The sequence below is a fragment of the Gouania willdenowi genome, unplaced genomic scaffold, assembly GCF_900634775.1.
Source record: "Gouania willdenowi unplaced genomic scaffold, fGouWil2.1 scaffold_269_arrow_ctg1, whole genome shotgun sequence".
Taxonomy (NCBI): domain Eukaryota; kingdom Metazoa; phylum Chordata; class Actinopteri; order Blenniiformes; family Gobiesocidae; genus Gouania; species Gouania willdenowi.
Window position 1 is genome coordinate 971,366 of NW_021145026.1, and position 21,168 is coordinate 992,533.

At 42.4% G+C, this 21,168-nt stretch overlaps 2 protein-coding genes across 2 annotated transcripts in view; one reads left to right on the forward strand and one right to left on the reverse strand.

The window, feature by feature from the left end:
- The first annotated feature begins 2,005 nt into the window (after positions 1-2,005).
- Positions 2,006-21,168, forward strand: part of LOC114459152 (NACHT, LRR and PYD domains-containing protein 12-like) — a 32,905-nt gene continuing 13,742 nt past the window's right edge. The window contains exons 1-3 of the mRNA XM_028441508.1: positions 2,006-2,056; positions 2,240-4,026; positions 4,212-4,297. Coding sequence (XP_028297309.1) covers positions 2,020-2,056; positions 2,240-4,026; positions 4,212-4,297 — 1,910 coding nt within the window. The 5' untranslated portion in view covers positions 2,006-2,019. The remainder of the gene's footprint in view (positions 2,057-2,239; positions 4,027-4,211; positions 4,298-21,168) is intronic.
- Positions 8,887-13,885, reverse strand: LOC114459135 (uncharacterized). Its single transcript, XM_028441488.1, has 2 exons — positions 13,628-13,885; positions 8,887-11,438 (listed from the first exon to the last, which is right to left on the reverse strand). Exon 2 carries the CDS (start codon positions 11,229-11,231, stop codon positions 9,378-9,380), a length of 1,854 nt encoding a protein of 617 aa, XP_028297289.1. The 5' UTR covers positions 11,232-11,438; positions 13,628-13,885; the 3' UTR covers positions 8,887-9,377.

Below are 21,168 nucleotides of genomic sequence, written 5' to 3' on the forward strand. Positions count from 1 at the left end.
ACATGACTGGAAAATATCCTAGAATCACTTTAGGAATTAATTAATGCATTTTACCTGTAATTACTCATAGACATAAATATCAAAAATCATGTTATGCCTCCTCTTAACTATATGGTCGCAGTAAATACCTCAGACTAACTTTGTGATGTTTTTCTGGTAATTCTAAGCACTTTTAAATGATAAACACTTTAAAATAGCATTCTGTTGGTTATTGCATTACATGAAACGAGTGCAGACCCATTTGCAATTTCACTTTCAGTAGAAATCATTCCAAAAATGTTTTCATTTGTAACTTTCAAACATAATACAATTTCTTTGTTCTCCTTTCCTCCCGTGGAGACATCTCAGTGAGGTGCCTGGACAGTGTTCTCCTGTGACATTTCACCACAGGGGGTCAGAGGGCATTGGGACCGTTCTTTGACTTTACAGCATCCCACAGTATCTGTTAAGAAAAGGAGGAAAGAGGGATGTTCTTCTTTCGATCGTAAATGCTGCAGGGAGGTGATAACGGGGGAAACTGTCCCTGGATTCTCCGGTCCTTTTGGTTTGGCAGGAAGGGGAGTCGTAAAAGACAGGTTCATCCTGAGTACTTCACATAGTTGGATCAGTCTTTACGGCTCCGGTATTGAGTTCAAAGACCACAAAGTGGGGTTAGTTCTGCATCTCAGAGTTACGGGGCAGTTGTGTTTACACAGTTCGTGATAACACAAAAACAGGCTCCTTGGTTAATTCTTGCTAGCAAAGGGGGAGGCTTTACGCTTGATGTGGTTTGTTTCCTACAATTGAAACACACACACAGAGATCAAGGTACAGACACACAGATTGGATAACGCACACAAATAGTTTTGATGCAATAATATCCGCATATCACTGTTCTACCACTAGATGTTGTGTGTACGCATGGTCAGAGTTGTGTGTATAATTACATACATCTGTTTCTACACTCACACACAACTTTAGCAATAATATATTTTGAATGGAATGATCTGTGCTTATCAACATGTAATAAATGAGGCTTCAGGTTCTTCACACTCACAGCTCTGTATGTGTTTGAACCAGAACCGAGCCCAGACTAAGTGGACCTGGACCTGAACCTGGACCCAGTTGTGAGTCCTTTAGAAGTAACAAGTCCATGGGCAAACGCATTGACTTCAAAGGATGTCCATCTACTGAACTACAGTAAGTGAACATAAAGGAGGTTTGTTTTCTTCCTGATGATCCAGGTTCTTCACACTCCACACTGATAAAAGGCCAGTAAACATGACTCAGCACTTTTGATGGACTATATTTGTTTTTTGAAGTGGTGCTGATGTAAATCTCAGCAAACAGTGGAAGGTGAAAGAGAAAAGGCTTTGTAGGAATGGTCTCCAGTGTGTGATCTTCAGATTTGTGAAGGACTGAAACCAAATAAAGACTCAGTCCAACAGACTTGTTCTCCTGTTCAGTGGAAACATGTTGAGATGTTCCACACGTGAGCTGAGCTCCAAAGGCTGCTCCACACTCATTGCACTGTGGCTCTGCAGGACATAACCCACTGTTACTGATGTTCACATGATGTTAGCAGAGCTTCCTGTGCTTTCCTCCAGCTGCTCCTCAGCATGTCTGAGTGTCTGTGTCTTCTCCACAGCAGCTTGGAGGGTGTGGATGGTTCCTCTGGAGCTGAGCCTGACTCCATCTTTACGGTGTGTATGTCTACAAAGACACTAAACCTGTGTCAGCCTGTGATCACTGTACACACACACACACACACACACACACACACACACACACACACACACACACACACACACACACACACACGATTGGAGCAGACCTTCACTCATCACCTTTAATGTGTTTGTGTTCCAGCTGCTGGAGGACAACATCATCAGCTTTGTTAAAGCTGAACTCAAACACATGCAGAAGATTGTAGATGGAGATGATCCAGAGTGCTCAGAGAGTCAGATGGAGGGTGAAGATGAGGAGCAGAGGAGGAGCAGGGAGGCCTTTCTGAACATCACACTGTATTTCCTGAAGAGGATGAAGCAGGAGGAGCTGGCTGAGCATCTGCAGAGCAGTAAGAGCATGTGAACATCTTCACTGTGAGGAACATCACATTAAGGGCACAAAGCTGGCTTTTCTTTTTCAAAGCACGATTCAATCAGTCACATTTAATCTGAGGAACCATCCAGACTGAGAACATCACACACCTTGATCTCCAATGTTCAAACCTGCTCTGACTTCTCCATTCTAACATTAGGTTGGCTTCATTCAGGAACAAAGGCTCATCGATACCAACGTGAGCTGAAGTCCAAGCTGAAGAAGAAGTTCCAGTGTGTGTCTGAGGGCGTGGCTAAAGCAGGATGTCCAACCCTCCTGAAGGAGATCTTCACAGAGCTCTACATCACAGAGGGAGGGGGTGGAGAGGTCAACCAGGAACACGAGGTCATGCAGATAGAAACATCATCCAGGAGATCAGAAACAGCAGAAAGAGCCATCACACTAGAAGAGCTCTTTAAAGCCCCTCCTGGAAGACCTCGACCAATCAGGACAGTGATGACAAAGGGCGTGGCTGGCATTGGGAAAACACTCTTAACACACAAGTTTACTGTGGACTGGGCTGAAGACAAAGCCCAGCAGGAAGTCCACTTCACATTCCCACTGACCTTCAGAGAGCTGAACGTGCTGAGGGGGAGGAGCTTCAGCTTGGTGGGACTTGTTGATCACTTCTTCTCTGGAAGCAATGAAGCAGGAATCTGCAGCTTCCAGGACTTCCTGGTTTTGTTCATTTTGGATGGTCTGGATGAGTGTCGGCTCCCTCTGGACTTCCTCAGCACTCAGACCCTGACTGATGTCTCAGAGTCCACCTCAGTGGAGGTTCTGCTGATAAACCTCATCAGAGGAGAACTGCTTCCATCAGCTCGTCTCTGGATAACCACACGGCCTGCAGCAGCCAATCAGATCCCTCCTGAGTTTGTGGACATGGTGACAGAGGTCAGAGGGTTCACTGACCCTCAGAAGAAGGAGTACTTCAGGAGGAGGTTCACAGATGAGGAGCAGGTCAGCAGGATCATGTTCCACATCAGGACGTGTCGTAGTCTCCATATCATGTGCAACATCCCGCTCTTCTGCTGGATCACTGCTACAGTTCTGGAGGACGTGTTGAAGAGCAGAGAGAAGGGAGAGCTGCCCAGGACTCTGACTCAGATCTACAGCCACTATGTGGTCCTTCAGAACAAAGTCAAGATGGTGAAGTTTGATGGAGGAGCTGCCACAGATCCACACTGGAGTCCACAGAGCAGGGAGATGATGGAGTCTCTGGGAAAACTGGCTTTTGAGCAGCTGCAGAAAGGAAAGCTGATCTTCTATGAGAGTGACCTGACAGAGTGTGGCATGGACCTCAGAGCAGCCTCAGTGTGCTCAGGAGTGTTCACACAGGTCTTCAGAGAGGAGACCAGCCTGTACCAGGACAAGGTGTTCACCTTCATCCACCTGAGCCTTCAGGAGTTTCTGGCTGCTCTTCACGTCCATCAGACCTTCATCAGCTCTAAAGTCAACCTGCTGGAACATAAACCACTAAACCTTACCCATAGTGGAGGTCAGCCTGACTTTAACCTTCTCCATCAGAGTGCTGTGGACGAGGCCTTACAGAGTCCAAGTGGACACTTGGACTTGTTCCTCCGCTTCCTGCTGGGTCTTTCACTGCCGATCAATCAGAGGCTCCTACAAGGCCTGCTGACACAGACAGGAAGTTACTCACAGACCAATCAAAGAACAGTTAAATACATCAAGAAGAAGCTGAGAAATAGTTTGTCCACAGAGAGAAGCATCAACCTGTTCCACTGTCTGAATGAAGTGAATGATCGCTCTCTGCTGGAGCAGATCCAACAGTACATGAGATCAGGAAGTCTCTCCACAAAGAAACTGTCTCCTGCTCAGTGGTCAGCTCTGGTCTTCATTTTACTGTCATCACAAGAACATCTGGATGTCTTTGACCTGAAAAGATTCTCTCCTTCAGAGGTAGCTTTTCTGAAGCTGCTCCCAGTGATCAAAGCCTCCAAGAAAGTTAAGTATGTGACTTTAGAACATGTCTTTAATTCTGTCACAGACAAACATCTGTAAGGTTTCTCTGATTCTTCATCAGGTTGAGTTCCTGTCGTCTCTCAGAGAGAAGCTGTGCAGCTCTGTCCTCAGTCCTCAGCTCTCAGTCCTCCAGTGTGAAACATCTGGACCTGAGTAACAATGATCTGCAGGATTCAGGAGTGAAGCTGCTGTGTGAAGGACTGAAGAGTCCTCACTGTAAACTGGACTCTCTCAGGTCAGTGGATCACATGATCCATCAACATTGTCCTGTTCCTCGTCTCCTAACTTGTTTCCTGAGTTGTGGATGTTTTTCTGATTCCAGTCTGTCAGGTTGTGTCATCACAGAGGTGGGCGGGGCTTCTCTGGCAGCAGCTTTGAGCTCCTACTCTTCCAGTGTGAGAGAGCTGGACCTGAGCTACAACCATCCAGGAGACTCAGCAGTGAAGCTGCTCTCTCAGAGACTGAACACTCTGAGGTGAGACACATCACAGCAGCTCATCACATGTTCACATCAATCCCCATCACATGTGTGACAGAGAGCTGTATCAGAGGAATGTGATGAAGGTGTGAGAGGTGGGACACTAAAGGAGGAGGACTGGGACAGGTTAGAGGGATGAAGGACAGAGATAAGAAGGTAGTGAGGAGTGAGGAGAGGCTGATGGAGAACTATGAGGAGCTGATGAAGGAATGAGAGAGAAGATCAGAGGAGGAGGAACCAATCAGTGAGGATTGTGTTCATACATAAATATATAAATATATCTTATGAAATTACATTTTAATATTTTCTCTGACACAAGTTATCAAGTCAAAAAATGAGGAATGAACCAAAATGTGAATTATTGACCAAAAACTGAAATAAATCATTGCATTTCTAGCTCTGAATGTTAATAACCACTAAAATTAAAACATTGCAATTGTATTAATTAATACCAATCTATGATAAAACCACAGGCTGTCAAAGGTCAAACTACAAGAAGTGCAATCGTATTTTTTTAAGACAGCAATACATCATTCTTCCTGAGCCAAGGAAGGGAGAAAGACGTGTTTTCAGAGCTCTCTCCGGGAAAGCTATACTCCCGTCTGATAACGCGACCTTGACTACCAGCGAGCAGCGACCAGCTGCATCTGAAGAGAGAAAACTGGGCCCAGACATGCCACCAAAAATGGAAGAGAACTTTAAGCTATTCAAAGAAGAGCTTAAAGAAATGATTAAGGAGATGAAACAGGAGATGAGACAGGATCTCATGTCCTTAAGACAAGAACTATCTACGAAGATGGAGAACATGACGAATGCCTTGGAGAAATCATTGAAAATACTGGAGAATGATGTCAAGGTACTGAAAGAAGAAAATGTAAAGAATGCAGAAAAGATAAAAACATTGGATGCGAGGGTTGAAGAACTGGAAAGAAAAGAAAGAGAAAAGGATGTCATCATCACGGGCCTAAAGATAAGGCCAAGGAGCTACGCCAGTGCAACAAGACAAACAGAGGATCTGACCAGCGAAGACGAAAAATCGATTGAAGAACAGGTGATTGATTACCTGGACTCGAAAGGCATTGAAGTGAACCCAGACAACATCAACTACTGCCAGCTGCTGCCAAAACGCAAAGACACCAGAGATGTGAAAATTACATTCACCAACGTGAAATATAAAGCTGAAATAATGAAACAAGGAAGAAAACTGGCCGGAACGATGGTGTTTATGAACGAGAACCTGACGAAGCAGAATGCAAGTATCGCATGGAAAGCACGCCAACTGAAGAAAGGAGGAAAAATTGTGAAAAACTGGACCAGAGGCTGCAGGATTTACATCACACCTCCAGGAGGAGAAAATGGAAAACCCGTTCTAGTCCAAAGGATGGAAGACCTGGAAAAATACGAATGAGGTGCCTAAAAGTCAAGAACACTGATAAAGGTCATGGATATGGACAGAATCACTAAAAATCATCCGCAACATCATCAACATCAACAACGGGAGATTAATCAAGTAGACGAAGTGGACCCAAACAACTTTTCACACTGGAAACAATACACGAACTGCCATTACTACACAGAGAATGACTTCAAAGTGGAAAATAAGAACGAAAAAGGTCTGTCACTTGTTCACTGTAATTGTCGCAGTATGTATGCAAATTTTGAAGACATTAAGGATTACATCTCTACATTGTATAGGTTTGACATAATAGCACTATCAGAAACTTGGATGAATGAAAAAAAAGGCATGGATTTTATGATAAAAGGATATAAATTTGTCTATAAGAACAGATTACATAAGCCAGGAGGAGGGGTAGCACTATTCATAAAAGAAAATATAGATATGGAGATAATAGAGTCTTTGAGTTTAACTGTGGAAGAAGTAATGGAATGTATAACAGTGAAAATTACAAGTCCAGAGGGACGTAAGATAATAATCTGCTGTTTGTATTGTGCACCTGACTGTAAAATAGACATATTTAATGAGAAACTAACCAAAATGATAGAAGAAATTAAAAATAAGAGATTACTGATATGTGGAGACTTCAATATAAACATTTTAAATCCTTTAAAAAATACACACATTGAAGACTTTGCCAATTGCATGTACACAAATGGATTAAAACCTCTCATAACGCAACCAACCAGAATTAATAAACACAGCTCAACACTGATAGATAACATCTTCACAAACATACAAAACACAGATGTAAAGAGTGGTATATTAATAAATGACATCTCTGATCATTTACCAATATTTATGATACTAAACGCAAAAGAGAAGAAGAACCGTGAAAATCATAACACACAGACATACAGGAGACTGGAAGGAGAAAAACAATTAGAAAACTTTAAACAACAGATAAAAAGACAGACGTGGGAAAGTGTCTTCAAGGAAGAAGACGTGAACGTAGCATATGACACATTTACAGACACAATAACGACAATATACGATAAATGCTGCCCTTTGAAACAAATAACAACCAAAAGTAAAATAAACAATGTACCATGGATTAATAAGAAAATAGCCAACGTATGCAAAAAGAAAAACATACTATATAAAAAATATATAACAGAAAAAACATTAAAAGCAGAAATACGTTATAAAAAATACAGAAACAAAGTTAATAATTTACTTAGAGAAAAAAAAAGGGAATATTATGAAAAACAATTAAAAGAGAATAAAAACAAAAACAAAAAAATTGTGGAAAATAATAAATAACATAACAAAAAAAAATGCAGACCATTTTATAATAAACAATGTAAAAGAACACAATAAAAACATAATAGCACAAGAACTCAACAGTTTTTTCATAAATACTGGAAAAGACATAGAGAAAGAGATAAATAAACACCCAACACTTAAATGGAACCATTTTGACAATGAGAAGAAAGACATTGATAAGTATCTTGTACTCGAAGAAGTAACAGAAGCAGAGGTGGACAGAATAATCACTACCAGTACCTCAAAAAAATCCAGAGACGTTAATAATCTAACTGAGTCTAATAAAAACCATAACAGCTGAAATAACCCCGCCACTAACATATATAAGTAATCTATCATTCAAGAATGGGGTATTCCCAGAAAAAATGAAAATTGCAAAAATCAGACCGATTTACAAGGGTGGAGAAAAATGTAATTTCACTAATTATCGACCTATATCAATATTACCACAACTGTCAAAAATTCTGGAAAAACTGTTCATGAACAGACTCGACAAATTTATAGAAGACAATAATATACTACATGAAGGACAATATGGATTTAGAAAAGGACGTTCAACAGCAATGGCTATAATTGACATCACGGAGAATATAAGAGAAGCATTAGAAAAAAAACTATTTGTATTTGGAATTTTTCTGGACCTAAAAAAAGCCTTTGACACAATTAATCATGATATTCTAGAAGAAAAACTTCAAAATTACGGAATAAAGCGCAACGCCTTAAAATGGATTAAAAGCTATATGACAAATAGAAGACAATATGTTGACTTTGAAGAACATACATCAAAATGCCAAACCATACAATGTGGTGTTCCACAGGGTTCAATTTTGGGGCCAAAACTGTTCATTCTATACATAAACGACATTTTCAAAGTCACTAATTGCCTAAAACTAACATTGTTTGCAGATGACACAACCATCCTATGCTCAGGTAAAGACATTAACACTCTAATAGAGTCAACAAATGAAGAACTATTAAAAATTCAAACATGGTTAGATGTAAATAAACTATCCCTAAACGTCAGTAAAACAAAATTCATTAACTTTGGAAAGAGAAAAAAAACAGGAGATATAAGACTGAAACTAAACAAGGAAATAATAGAACAAGTAAAAGAATATAGGGTATGTTAGGTCTAAATACGTTAAGACCGTTGCTAAAATGTGAATGTTGGGTCTAAATACGTTAAGACCGTTGCAATCACAACTCAGGGAGAAAAACACTATCTGACTTAAAAGGCGACCAGAGGCAGAGAGGTGCGAGCTGCAGCTCGGAGAAAAACCCAACAAAAAGAGACACAAAAGTCCGATATAAGTTGGATTGCTCTGATGGTGATGCCTCAGAACCAGGTATTTATTATAGAAAACATAGACCACACCCAGAGGGCTGTGCAACAGCGCTCTGGGTGCAGGCTTAATACCATATATGGTAACACGAAAACTTTGGGGGAGAAAAAGGCTCATATGTCCATGCAGTGGGTCACATACCCCCACACTGGCCCAAACTAGTTTAAACCAGCTATGGTGGACAATGGATATGTTTTGCAAACACACACACACACACACACACACACACACACACACACACACACACACACACACACACACACACACACACACACACACACACACACACACACACACACAGTTAATCATGGATAATTTCATATTCTAACTATCGTTTAATCATTTAACTATAACTAATAAAGTAATAAAAACCACACAGACTATAACATATCTTACATATCCGCCCTGTTGTGGGTTTGGAAAACATCAAGCAGACGGGCGTCTTCACAGGTTTACCCGGTGCCATCATAGGACCAAAACAACAGGGATGACCACCGTGAGGTGGGGCGAAAACCCGACAGCTAGTACGGGAAAAATTCCCCACCGTCCCCCCCTGCTGGGGCGAACATCGATTCTGATCCACGGTGATCTGGAGACAGTTCAGGGTGTATGTACAACTGATGACCCAAAACCATGGTGTTGAAGATAGGGCTTTAGGTCTCAGTGTGTGTTTGGAGTTGGTAAGGGAGGGTCAGAGGTTACCAGCACATAACCCTCCAGTAGCAGTGAACCTTTACCGCTCACTGTGATGATGGGAAGGTGTGGCAGGGTCTTAGTCCATCAATGGGGCAGATGGGGAGAGACCCATAACATGGAGTTGGTACTCTGGGGAAGCCTGGACCTGCATAGCACCGATGATCATGTTGTCTATGCCTTTCTTCACACAGGGGACGATGCAACAGCAGGCAAGACCAACGACCAGCAGCACAGCCAGAAGAGGGAGACCCAGACGTAGCAGGAATTGGAACCAGGAGCCTTGGAACAGCCAGTCCCACCCGGATGAATGGACATTGGACTCGTCAGCTGACATGGCACCTTCCAGGTTGCGGAGTGTTTGCAGGGCGTCTTCGATGGACTCCGAGGAGTTATTAGGTATGTATGTACAGCAGGTAGCACCCACCATAGCACACACACCACCTGTGGAAGCTAAAATCGTATCTAAAGCCATACGGTTCTGAATAGCCATTTGCGCGGTGGCCGCTGTTCTAGCATTCATTTTGTTATTAACAGCTAAAGATGCATTAAGAAGCATGTGAAAGCGGTATTGAAGGGTCTCTACCATAAGGGAATTCTTACCCACGCCTATATTAGGGAAAAGAGCATGAACGACTTTTTGACTAGTTGACCAATATCTATGTTCGGGAGGGACATCTGAGCCCCATATTGCATCATGAGGTGTGAAGGTTATAATCTCACGACGAGAACGACTAGGCATTGTCATATGAACTATGAAAGACCCATCTGTGACTGCTACTGGTACACAAACGGCTGACATATTAATTGGAGGGGAAGGATAAACTTTATCACCGCACTTCAACCAAACACCGTCTCTAGCAAACATTGGGACAACCGTACTGACGTTCCGAACGGTAGCACAATGGTTTATGTCTACCGATGGTAGACCTTTGGTGTTAGTTGGTGGACCATTAAATCGTACGCATAAAGGATAGCAGTGAGTATAATTACCACAAGGGACATCATTCGTGTTTAGGTGTTTAGCAGCCTGACCTAGGGGTTCGAGGGTCTTTAGCACTGGTAGAACAGGAGGGCACGGGGTCGCGGACTTATTTTGTAAACATTCTAGTACTTTCTTTGAGTCAGGGACTGGAAGGGACGCAGACAACAAAGTTGGGGATTTTACAGCATGCGGCAGATGTGAGCAAACATAGCAACTATCATTAGTTACTGTTCGTGCAGATAGTTCTACCATACGGTACCAAGAATTAGCGCGCAGACGATGATGGACGTGATTATTCTGTTCAGACAGTAATGCGAGTAACGAGTCAGGTTCTTCTGTTGGCATAGGTTTTGCATTTATAACTCGTATATTCTGTCTAACCTCAGGTGTTAACACTATGTCCATGCGTGGTTTAACTACAATGGGAGTGGCCGGAGGTGTAATACAAATATCCACCCAAAAGATGGGATCTGTCCCTTGTACGTCAGGGCCGAATCCCATAAGCAAACAAGACGGAGGTACCGCGGTGGTGTTAACGGTTAGGAGTAGGATTTTTTGTTTCTGAACAATTGTTTTTCGCAATGACAGATATGCCGCTGTAACGGTACGTGTAGATGGTGTGAGGGGCCAGGTAATAGGGGTGTAGCTTGTATGGAGGAGTACCTCAGACCAACCATGAGTAGACCATGATTGGTCTGCTCCCCGGACTTGCATGTACCATTCATAATTTACATAGTCCTTACCATGTTTCCATGGTGTGTAGCCTTTATTAGCCAGAGCCTCTAGTGGAATTGTAACGTCACTTAAAATGTCCGGTATTTGTGGTATGCACATAACGAGGTTAAAGCCCCCGGGGCATCTACCTATGTAATCATACCAAGGTGAGCTTAGAGCCCCTGCTAGCACTTCCTGGGATCCCACGAGGAGGAGGAGGAACAACAGATCCATCTCTGTGTTACTAGGGTGTATCACCTGCTGTGGTGGGTTTCTGTACCTTTTTCCCGTGTGATTGGTGTATCCACGTCTGTCTTTCAGCTATCTTAAATGCAGTTGGTGTGGTTAGCAGAACTGTGTAAGGGCCGTCCCACCGTGGAGTACACCAGTGTTTTCTCTTAATCACCTTGATGAGGACCCAATCACCAGGACGAAGGGGATCTGAAACAGGTAAAGAGAGACTAGGCAGTGTATTAGCTTCAACAATTTCAGCATCTGTGAATTTTACCCCGAGGGGGCCTAACATTACCCTGAGGATTATGACGACAACAGATGATACACTGACGACAAAAGTTTTTAAAATGGGTTTGGAGTCCTAGTGGTATATGAAATGACTGTTTGACTATATCTACCATCCCTCCTGTTGAGACATGGGCCAACCCATGGCTCATTCTAGCAACGACGTCAAACATACATCTAGGCAAACACGGCTTGTCATTTAACATAAATACTCCAGAGTCATTTTTAACAGCACCTTCAGTCACCCATTTTGTTTTATGTGAATCCAAACCATCCCTGCGCTGTACTATGAAAAGGAATGGAGAAAAATGCATTACTTAAATCAATTACAGTGAACCATTTTTGATGAGGTTGTAATTCATTTAACAATGTGTGTGGGCCTGGTACATTTGGAGCTCGTGATTTAACAGCCTGATTTACTGCTCTTAAATCATGTACCATCCTCCAGCCCCCCTGTGGCTTTTTTACAGGGAAGATGGGGGTGCTGCATTCAGCTGAGTCATGTTCCTGTAACACGCCTGCAGTCAGTAAATCATTAATTACAGGCTTTATTCCTCATCAGGCGTTCTAGTACGATATGGCTTTTTTCCCTGTCTTTTAAACCCTGAGCGTTCGCTCATTAGAGCTGCAGCCATGGCCTCAGCCAATACATTAACATTAGCTGACTCAGTTTTTGTTTTCTTTCTTTCAGTGACTTCATAAGCATGTTCGGCCCATTCCATTAGCTCTGGAACAGTGAGGGTGCGGTGTGTGACACAGTTTGCTTTTATGAAATCTGACACGTTTGGCAACAAACCACTAATTAACCACATTTTTAGCTGTATTTGGTATGGATTATCCACCAGCGGAGAATGAGGAAGCCCGCTATTAGTCCTAAAAACCGTTTCTAAACGGGCACGATATTCCATTGGCGTCTCGTCTGATTTCTGACGACACGCACTTATTTCTTCGTGGCTTGGAGGTTTTGTGTAAGTCGCCCTAACTCTTTGCATCAGTGCTTCAACCTGCTGTCGCAGCTCATTAGAGTTATGTGCTAGGGGCTGACGGTTAACTTGTCTCCCCGTGAAACCGCCCACCACTACTGGATATCGGTGTCTAAGTGTTAGTTTTAAAACCTTTTCCACCTCCAGTCCATTTAAATGCCATGTCTCAATCAACCCACATACTTGTTCAGCATAAGCAGTCGGGTCCTTCTCAACATCGCATACGCCCCTACAGGCATCTAATGCTTCCTGCTCCGTCCATGGCCGAAACAACAACAGCTGTGGGGGATGTGTACCCTGTAATGGATCCTGTGGGTTTAGGAATTCTCCTGCACGAGGGTTAGCTACCTCTATCATGGGTAAAATTGGATATAGATTTTCCTCCATCCCCGCTATGTGATATTGCTCATCCTCCTCACTGTTAACACTTTCTTTCATCTGTTTTGACTTTTGTTTAGCTGCCCTAGTCACAGGTCCCTTTGTTTCTTGTCCTGCAACTGCTCCCCCCTCTTGTAAACCCCCTGCGGCTCCATTCTGTTGCTGATTTGTCTCCTCAACTCTACGCGGTACACACACGGTCTCATCAAAAGGCTGTATTTTAGCTGCAGCTAACACTTTCTGTTTCCTTCTCTCTTCACCTTTCTCTATCTGTGTTTTCCTGATACTCATAGCATCCTTCCAGATACACACTACTCTTAAGTGGTCTGCTATTAACTCAGCCTGCTTAGGACGTAACTTTTTTAATGCCTTCACTCTTTTTCCTTTACACCAGATGGACACTTTTTCTATTCCAGCTTCGTCTGATAATTTCCCTGCAAACCCACAATTTTTGTACCAATCTTCTAGATAGCAACAACTACCGGGATACTTTCTCTGCATGAATTTCACATCATTATTTTCCATCAATGCTTTACGCTGCGCGTTACCCATGTTCTCAGCACGGGATTTACAGACACCGTTACAACAAAGAAACACCACAAAGAAACAACACACAAAGAAACAACACACAACAACTCCCGTCTGCTCTCTGTCCCTTTACCACGCCGTGTGAGTTTTACGTCACCCACCACGGTCTTCACTCCCCGTTGTACGTCACGGGTACTATGGTGAAAAGAAACAGCTTCTCACCTCGTCAGTGTTCTCCCTGGTTCGTGGGACCCGTCACTCCCCGTCCGGGTCGGTGCTGGAACAAGCTGTGACCACCCCTGCAAAGGAGGGGGTGCCGGCAGTTTTACTAATGGTCCGGTTGCGCCCGCACCGATCCAGACGAAAAGATGTAAGGTCCCGGGTTTCGGCACCAGTGTATGTTAGGTCTAAATACGTTAAGACCGTTGCTAAAATGTGAATGTTGGGTCTAAATACGTTAAGACCGTTGCAATCACAACTCAGGGAGAAAAACACTATCTGACTTAAAAGGCGACCAGAGGCAGAGAGGTGCGAGCTGCAGCTCGGAGAAAAACCCAACAAAAAGAGACACAAAAGTCCGATATAAGTTGGATTGCTCTGATGGTGATGCCTCAGAACCAGGTATTTATTATAGAAAACATAGACCACACCCAGAGGGCTGTGCAACAGCGCTCTGGGTGCAGGCTTAATACCATATATGGTAACACGAAAACTTTGGGGGAGAAAAAGGCTCATATGTCCATGCAGTGGGTCACATACCCCCACACTGGCCCAAACTAGTTTAAACCAGCTATGGTGGACAATGGATATGTTTTGCAAACACACACACACACACACACACACACACACACACACACACACACACACACACACACACACACACACACACACACACACACACACACACACACACACACACACACACACAGTTAATCATGGATAATTTCATATTCTAACTATCGTTTAATCATTTAACTATAACTAATAAAGTAATAAAAACCACACAGACTATAACATATCTTACAGGGTACTTGGAGTGTGGATGGACGACAAGCTGACCTGGAAAAAACATATACAAATAGTTAAAAACAAAGTGGCCAAAAGCAGTTACATCCTATGGAAGCTTCAACAAATCCTACATACCAAATCACTTAAAACAATCTATTCTTCACTCATAGCATCGCACTTAAATTACTGCTCCGAAATATGGGGCTATAAGAATTTTACATAAAGTACCACACAACACACACACAAACGATTTATTTGAGAAGTCAAAATACCTAAAACTGCAAGAAATAATACACTATAACACACAAATACATGCATTTAGGGCTTCATCAAAAAAATTACCACATCAAATCCAAAAACGTTTCACTTACAATCAAAATCCCTACGAATTCAGACATAATAATGTGTTTAGACCAAACAGGATCATATCAAACGTTGGCAAACATAGTACTGTGTATAGAGCCATGAACCTCTGGAACAGCCTTGACAAAGAGACACAACAGTCAGATAATCTGAAACAATTTAAGGACAAAACGAGGAGGACATTTTTACACACATACAGATCTCAAGTCAACTCTCCATTGAACTCTACAGCGACGACATGGAACTCATCAACTGGTCATTGAGCACCATTGACAAAATCTTCTCAAAGAGGCAATTGCTTCAGCACGAAATACCGTGTCCAAAGGACATATACCCAAGTGGATATGTCGTGGACGCACGAGGGAGAAGCCAGATGCTCTGTCTCTCCCAGCTGAAAGTGGAAGATGTGGAGGACATCTATCTGCTAGGAGTCATGATCTTTGGCCTGCTAATGATGGGGGTATGTGTCTGTGCATGTGCCTTCCGGATGGATCGTAAGCTGAGGCGACTCTCAGAGGATATGAAGGTTCTCAGAGAGAAGAAGAACTTCACGTTTGGAGAGTTGGAGGAACGTAAACAACGACTGGAAAAGAAAGCTCGTGGAAATACGGGGGAAAAAGACTGTGAAGAGGAGTAACAGCAGGAACAATGACTGCAGACGAGAACACATCACAAAAAAAAAAAAAAAAAAAAAAAAAAAAAAAGGGAAGAAACGAGGTTGGATGTAAAATTATCTGTGTTCAAATTAGGGGACGGATCTAGATAAGCATAATGCTTTTTTCCGTCGCCCTTTCCGGCATGAAAAAGGACAAAAAAAAAAAAACAAAAAAAAAAAAAAAAAACAATGATGTGATTTTGCTCTGAATGTCAAATGAATTTCTGTGAATGCAACCATGTCGGAAATGAACTGAATAAATAAATAAATAAATAAATAAATGTTTTGTTATTGCAATTAAATAAATTAATTTATTTTATTGCATAATTGTGACCATCACCAGCCCTCCCTAAGGAAGGGTAAGAAATACTTTATTGGGTGAGGGTGTGGGGGGGGGAGGTGGTGGGAGGCAAGGGAGCAGGGAGGAGAGATTCAAAGTAGTAAATGTAAAGTGTGGGGAAGAGTTGATTATTTTAAAGTGAGAGTGAGATGTGAAGTTGTAGTTGTGTATATTGTGCTTATTGTGTTGTGTAATCAATCCAGTCTGGTTACCAGTGTGAAGCTTAGGTATAATGGTGGTGGCTTTGGACAAAGGGAAGGAGTGAGTGGTAATACAGGTATTTAGGATCAACGTGTCTAAAGATAAGCCCACTATGAGTTTTATCCCACAGTCTAAGACATGCCAGTGCATCGTAGACCGATGTATGTGCAAGAACCACTACTGCAAACCCAAGCGCTGCCCTGGACTCGAAAATGCAGCCAGGCTAGCAGAAAGAGTGGGGGCCAGGGAGCCCAAACAACCCCCTCATGGATGAGCAGCCCTCCAGGCGCCCCTGAGACCCCAAGCCGAGAGGCAGCAACCGCCCCCCACACACACATCCGAGAAACCACCAAGGAACCGAAGACCCACCGCCCTGCCAAACCCGATTGCACCATCCTGATGTATTTGTACCCATCCATCAACAGAGGAGCCGGGCCGCCACCCGACAGGCCCAAATATGTGATCCAACCCACCTTCCTGTTATGGTGCCTCTCCATTCCCCAATCGAGAGAAACTTCCCTATCCCCTGTGTGAATGTGTGTGTTTAGTAAATGTATGAGGTGCAATTAAAAGAAAGGAGATGCAGGGGAGCGGTGCTCCCCATCCAACCTTTGTGTATATATGGTATGTGGTGCAATAGCTCCGGAGGGTGGAAGTGGTGGTCGCACCCTCTGGGGGGTGGTGTGTTCAGGTGTGATTAAAATTGGAGGGATTGGTAGGGTAACTTGAGGTGGGAATGTCGCCCCAGTGCCACTACTCAGTAGCACAGGCGGCGGCCATCTTTGCAGATCATCTGTGACTTTATCCAGCAGCGGATCTAGGTTCAGTTTAATTAATTCATTTAAGTTTGGTGATATATTTAAACCTAGATATTTAATTGTGTTTGTGGGGGAGGGGTATTGTGGGTTTTGGCTTAATGGATTACATGAATTTTTTGTTAAAAGGGAGGATTGACGATTTTGACCAGTTAATGGAATAGTCTGATAGTTTAGAGAAGCTTTTTATTAGTTTAAATACTTCCTCTAATGAGGATGGGGTTCTTCCAAATAGAATAAAATATCATCTGCATAAAGATTAATTTTGTGTTCTGAGATGGATGAGTGGATTCCTTTAATAACAGTATTCTGTTATGGGGGTGGGGGGGTCGATGGGGTGGGGGGTCTGGGGGTTGGGGGTGGGATCGGTGGCGTGGTGCGCTGGGTCCTTGGCTCCTTGGGGCTTTCTCGGGTGTGTATGGGGGGGCGATGGCTGCCTCTCGGCTTGGGATCTTGGGGGCGTTCGGGGGACTGCTTGGCCGTGGGGTGGTCGCCGGGGGCCCCTAGGCTGCCTGCTCTTGCTGCTGGCCTGACTGCTTCTTCGGGCCCGGGGGCGGCTCTTGGGTTTTGCAGTGGCGATACTTGGAAATACATTTGTCATGGATGCACTGGCCTTGGGCTGTGGGATAACACTCATACTGGGCTCAACCTTAGACACGTTGTTCCCAAATACCTGTTTTATGGAATTTCCACTCACCTCTTCCTCTGTTCACAGCCACCACCATTATTCCTAAACCACATACTGGTCACAAAACTGGCTTGACAACACAACAATAAACACAATATACACAACCACAATTTCACATCGCATCACTTAAAACTATTCCTCACCCATTCCATATCCTATCTTGTATCCCTCTTCCCTGTTAACTTCCCCACCCCCCTCCAACCCCTCACCTTGGTGTAACACTGCCCTCTCTTTTTTACATCCTCCCTTTAATAAAGTATTTCTTACCCTTCCCTAGGGAGGGCTGGTGACGGTCACAATTATGCAATGAAATAAATAAATTTATTTAATTGCAATAATAAAATATGCATTGCTGTCAAAAGATTGCACTTCTTGTAGTGTTAACCTTCGAAAGCATGTGCAGACAAGGTAAAAAAAAAGAAGAAAAAAAAAAAAAAATAATAACAGTATTCTGACAAACAGCTGCTGCGAGAGGTTCAACGAATATTGCAAAAAGCAAAGGTGATAGTGGGCAACCTTGTCTGGTTCCCCTCTGCAGTGTGAAGCTTTGGGATGTTATTTTCTTTGTGGTTACTGAGGCCTTAGGTTTAGAGTATAGGGTGGAGATCCATTGTATCAATGATTCTCCAAAGCCAAATATGTCAAGGACAGCAAGGAGGAATGACCAGTTGACTCTATCGAATGCTTTTTCTGTGTCAAGTGACAAGATTATTGTTTTCTGTTTAGAGTTCTGTGCCATGTTGATCAAATTAAACAGTCTTCTAACATTGTCTGTGGAGTGTCTATTTTTAATTGACTGTACTACTTTCTCGAACCTGGAAGTGAGTGCTTTGGAAATAATTTTTATGTCTGTGTTAATAAGTGAGATGGGACGGTATCTTGAGGGTAACATGAGGTTTTTGTCTGGTTTAAGTAGTAATTTAATGTTTGCTGTATTCATGTGGCCTCCTACGTAACCTTTATTTTTAATCTCTGTTACTACTCTGAAAAAGAGCGGAGCCAGCATTGATCAGAAATGTTTTAGGAAGTCAGCAGGGAACCCATCTGTGCTTTGCCTGTCGACATGCTATCCAAAGCATTTTGTAGTTCTTGTAAGGTTATTGGTGAGTCTAAGGTGGTTTTCTGATCTATGGTGAGCTGTGGTAGGTTTAAGTTATTGAGGAAGGTTTTAATATCTTCAGGGTCAGGGTTTAAGTTAGATGAGTAAAGATTTTGATAATAATCATGAAAAACCTTATTAATGTCCTGAGGTAAGTTTAAAGTTTGACCTGAACTGTCAGAAATTGCTGCTATAAAGGAATTTTCTTTGTTGTGTTTGAGCTGATTTGCTAAATATTTGCCTGATTTATTAATATAATCAAAGTTTTTGTATAGCAATTGTTGCAAAATAAAAAGTTTTGTATTTTTGGAGTTTTCTGAACAAAAGTTCTCAGGAATTGTTAACATTAGACTCACTGAACATTTGAAGACACATAACATCCTAGCTGATGAGCAGAATGACTTTAGAAAATGTAGGGCCTGCATTGATCATATTTATGTTTTATCATCTGTGCTGAGGGCCAGGCTGCAAGAGGGAAAACCAACATTTGTCTTTTTGTTGATTTCCAGAAGGTTTTTGACTGGATCAACAGGGATCTTTAATGTATAAATTACTGGATTATGGCATTACTGGTACATTCTATGATGATGTCAAATCACTCTATAAACCCCCAGTTGCATGTGTGCAGATCAATGGTTTAAAAACTGGTTGGTTCTCCACCACGTTTGGTGTAAAACAAGGAGATGTGTTGTCTTTGTTTTCCCTTTATATAAATAATGTGGTAAATTAAATTATGGAAGCTAATCTGGGTGTTTGTATAAATAACTGTAATTTAAGTCTTTTATTGTATGCTGATGATATTATTTTTCCGGCAAATTTACATAATATGTTAAATATTTTAAATACATGGTGTAAAAAATGGAGACTGACTCTAAATAAAGATAAAACACAGATCATGTATTTTAGGAAAGATCATGACTTGAGAAGTCCATCCATCCATCCATCCATCCATCCATCCATCCATCTTCTCCCGCTTAGCCGTTTCCGGGTCGCGGGGGCAGCATCCTCAGTAGGGAGGCCCAGACTTCCAGAGCCCTTGTTATGTGTCGAGGTGAGACCGACTATATCTAGTCTGAACTTTTCTCCCCCGCACACAAGCTCAGGCTCCTTCCCCGCCAGAGAGGTGACATTCCACGTCCCTAACGCTAGCTTCTGTAGCCGGGGATCAGATCGCTAAGGCCCCCGCCCTGGACGACTGCCCGATCCACACTGCACCGGCCTCATATGATCCCTCCTGCGGGTGGTGGGCCTACGGGAGGGCGGGCCCACGTCGTCCTTTCGGGCTCTGCCCGGCCGGGGCCCGTGGGCAAAGCCCCGGCCACCAGGCGCTCGCACACGAGCCCCAACCTCGGGCCTGGCTCCAAGGTGGGGCCCCGGTAGCGCCAATCCGGGCGACGTGAACTGCCTTTGTTTTTTAATATACATATATGGCTATTGAACCGCTCTTAGTTGGACCCGTCACCTGGGACCTGTTTGCCTTGGGAGACCCTACCAGGGTCTCCCAAGCCCCCGACAACATAGCTCCCAGGATCATTCGAGTACTCAAACCCTTCCCTGGTTTCACTGTTTGTTTTGTGTGTGCGTGCGTGTTTATGTTGCTTTTTATGTAATATTGTAAATATTTGCATTTAATTATGTCATTTATTATTGTAATGAAAATGAAGGAGACCCCAGTCAGAATAGTTCCTGCAATAGGTCAGGAGCTAATGGAGCTCAATAAAATCAAATGAAATGAAATTAAATAATTTTTATTATTATAATTTTTAACAGAAAATACAGATTTTAAAATCCTCATGTATTTAATGTTTTTATTTGTAAATTTATCACACTCTCTCTCACGTACCCCCTGCAGTACCGTTGTGTACCCCTAGGGGTACGCGTACCCCCGTTTGAGAAACACTGCAATAATTAAGATTTTCGTCGACTAAATCTGTTACAGATATAATCGACTAAAACATAAAGCATTAGAGTTTATTTATTTTTGAAATATTCAGTTACTGTTGATCAACCTGATATATGATGGTATTAATGTTTGTAAACACAGACAGATTAGATGTAATCAATACGTTTGATCACATGATCACATGAGTTCTGATTGGATTTCAGCCTAGGTGACCAAATAGTGTAAATATACATATATATATACAATAGTGTATAGTTTAGTTTTTATTAGTCAGTGAAGATATAAATATAAGTTGATATAGTTTTTGTTAACATGTATTTTTATTAAATTATTCATTGTTTAGTTATTGTCACTTTAAAAACTTTAATCAACAAAAACTATGATATGTTTAGTCGACTAAATGAACAGTATAATGTGCAAACCTCCATCAAGCTCTGAACCTCCTCTTCACAGATATGATCAGTTATCAATGATCCTGATCATGTACCATGATCATTAACACTTTAAAGGCTTGGAACCACATTTATATCTCATTAATAAACATCCAGTAGGTCACAATGTATGGACACACTTTAAAAAAAAGAAAATAAATCAATGAAATACACAATCTGGATCTGATCAGGATGAAACTCAGTGGGATCATTGATTAACCAACCCAATATAACTGAGTCATATTTTATACAGATCCATC

Bases quoted from the DNA above. Each gene is read 5' to 3' on its own strand.
- LOC114459135 (XM_028441488.1), bottom strand. From the start codon at position 11,231: ATGGATCTGTTGTTCCTCCTCCTCCTCGTGGGATCCCAGGAAGTGCTA.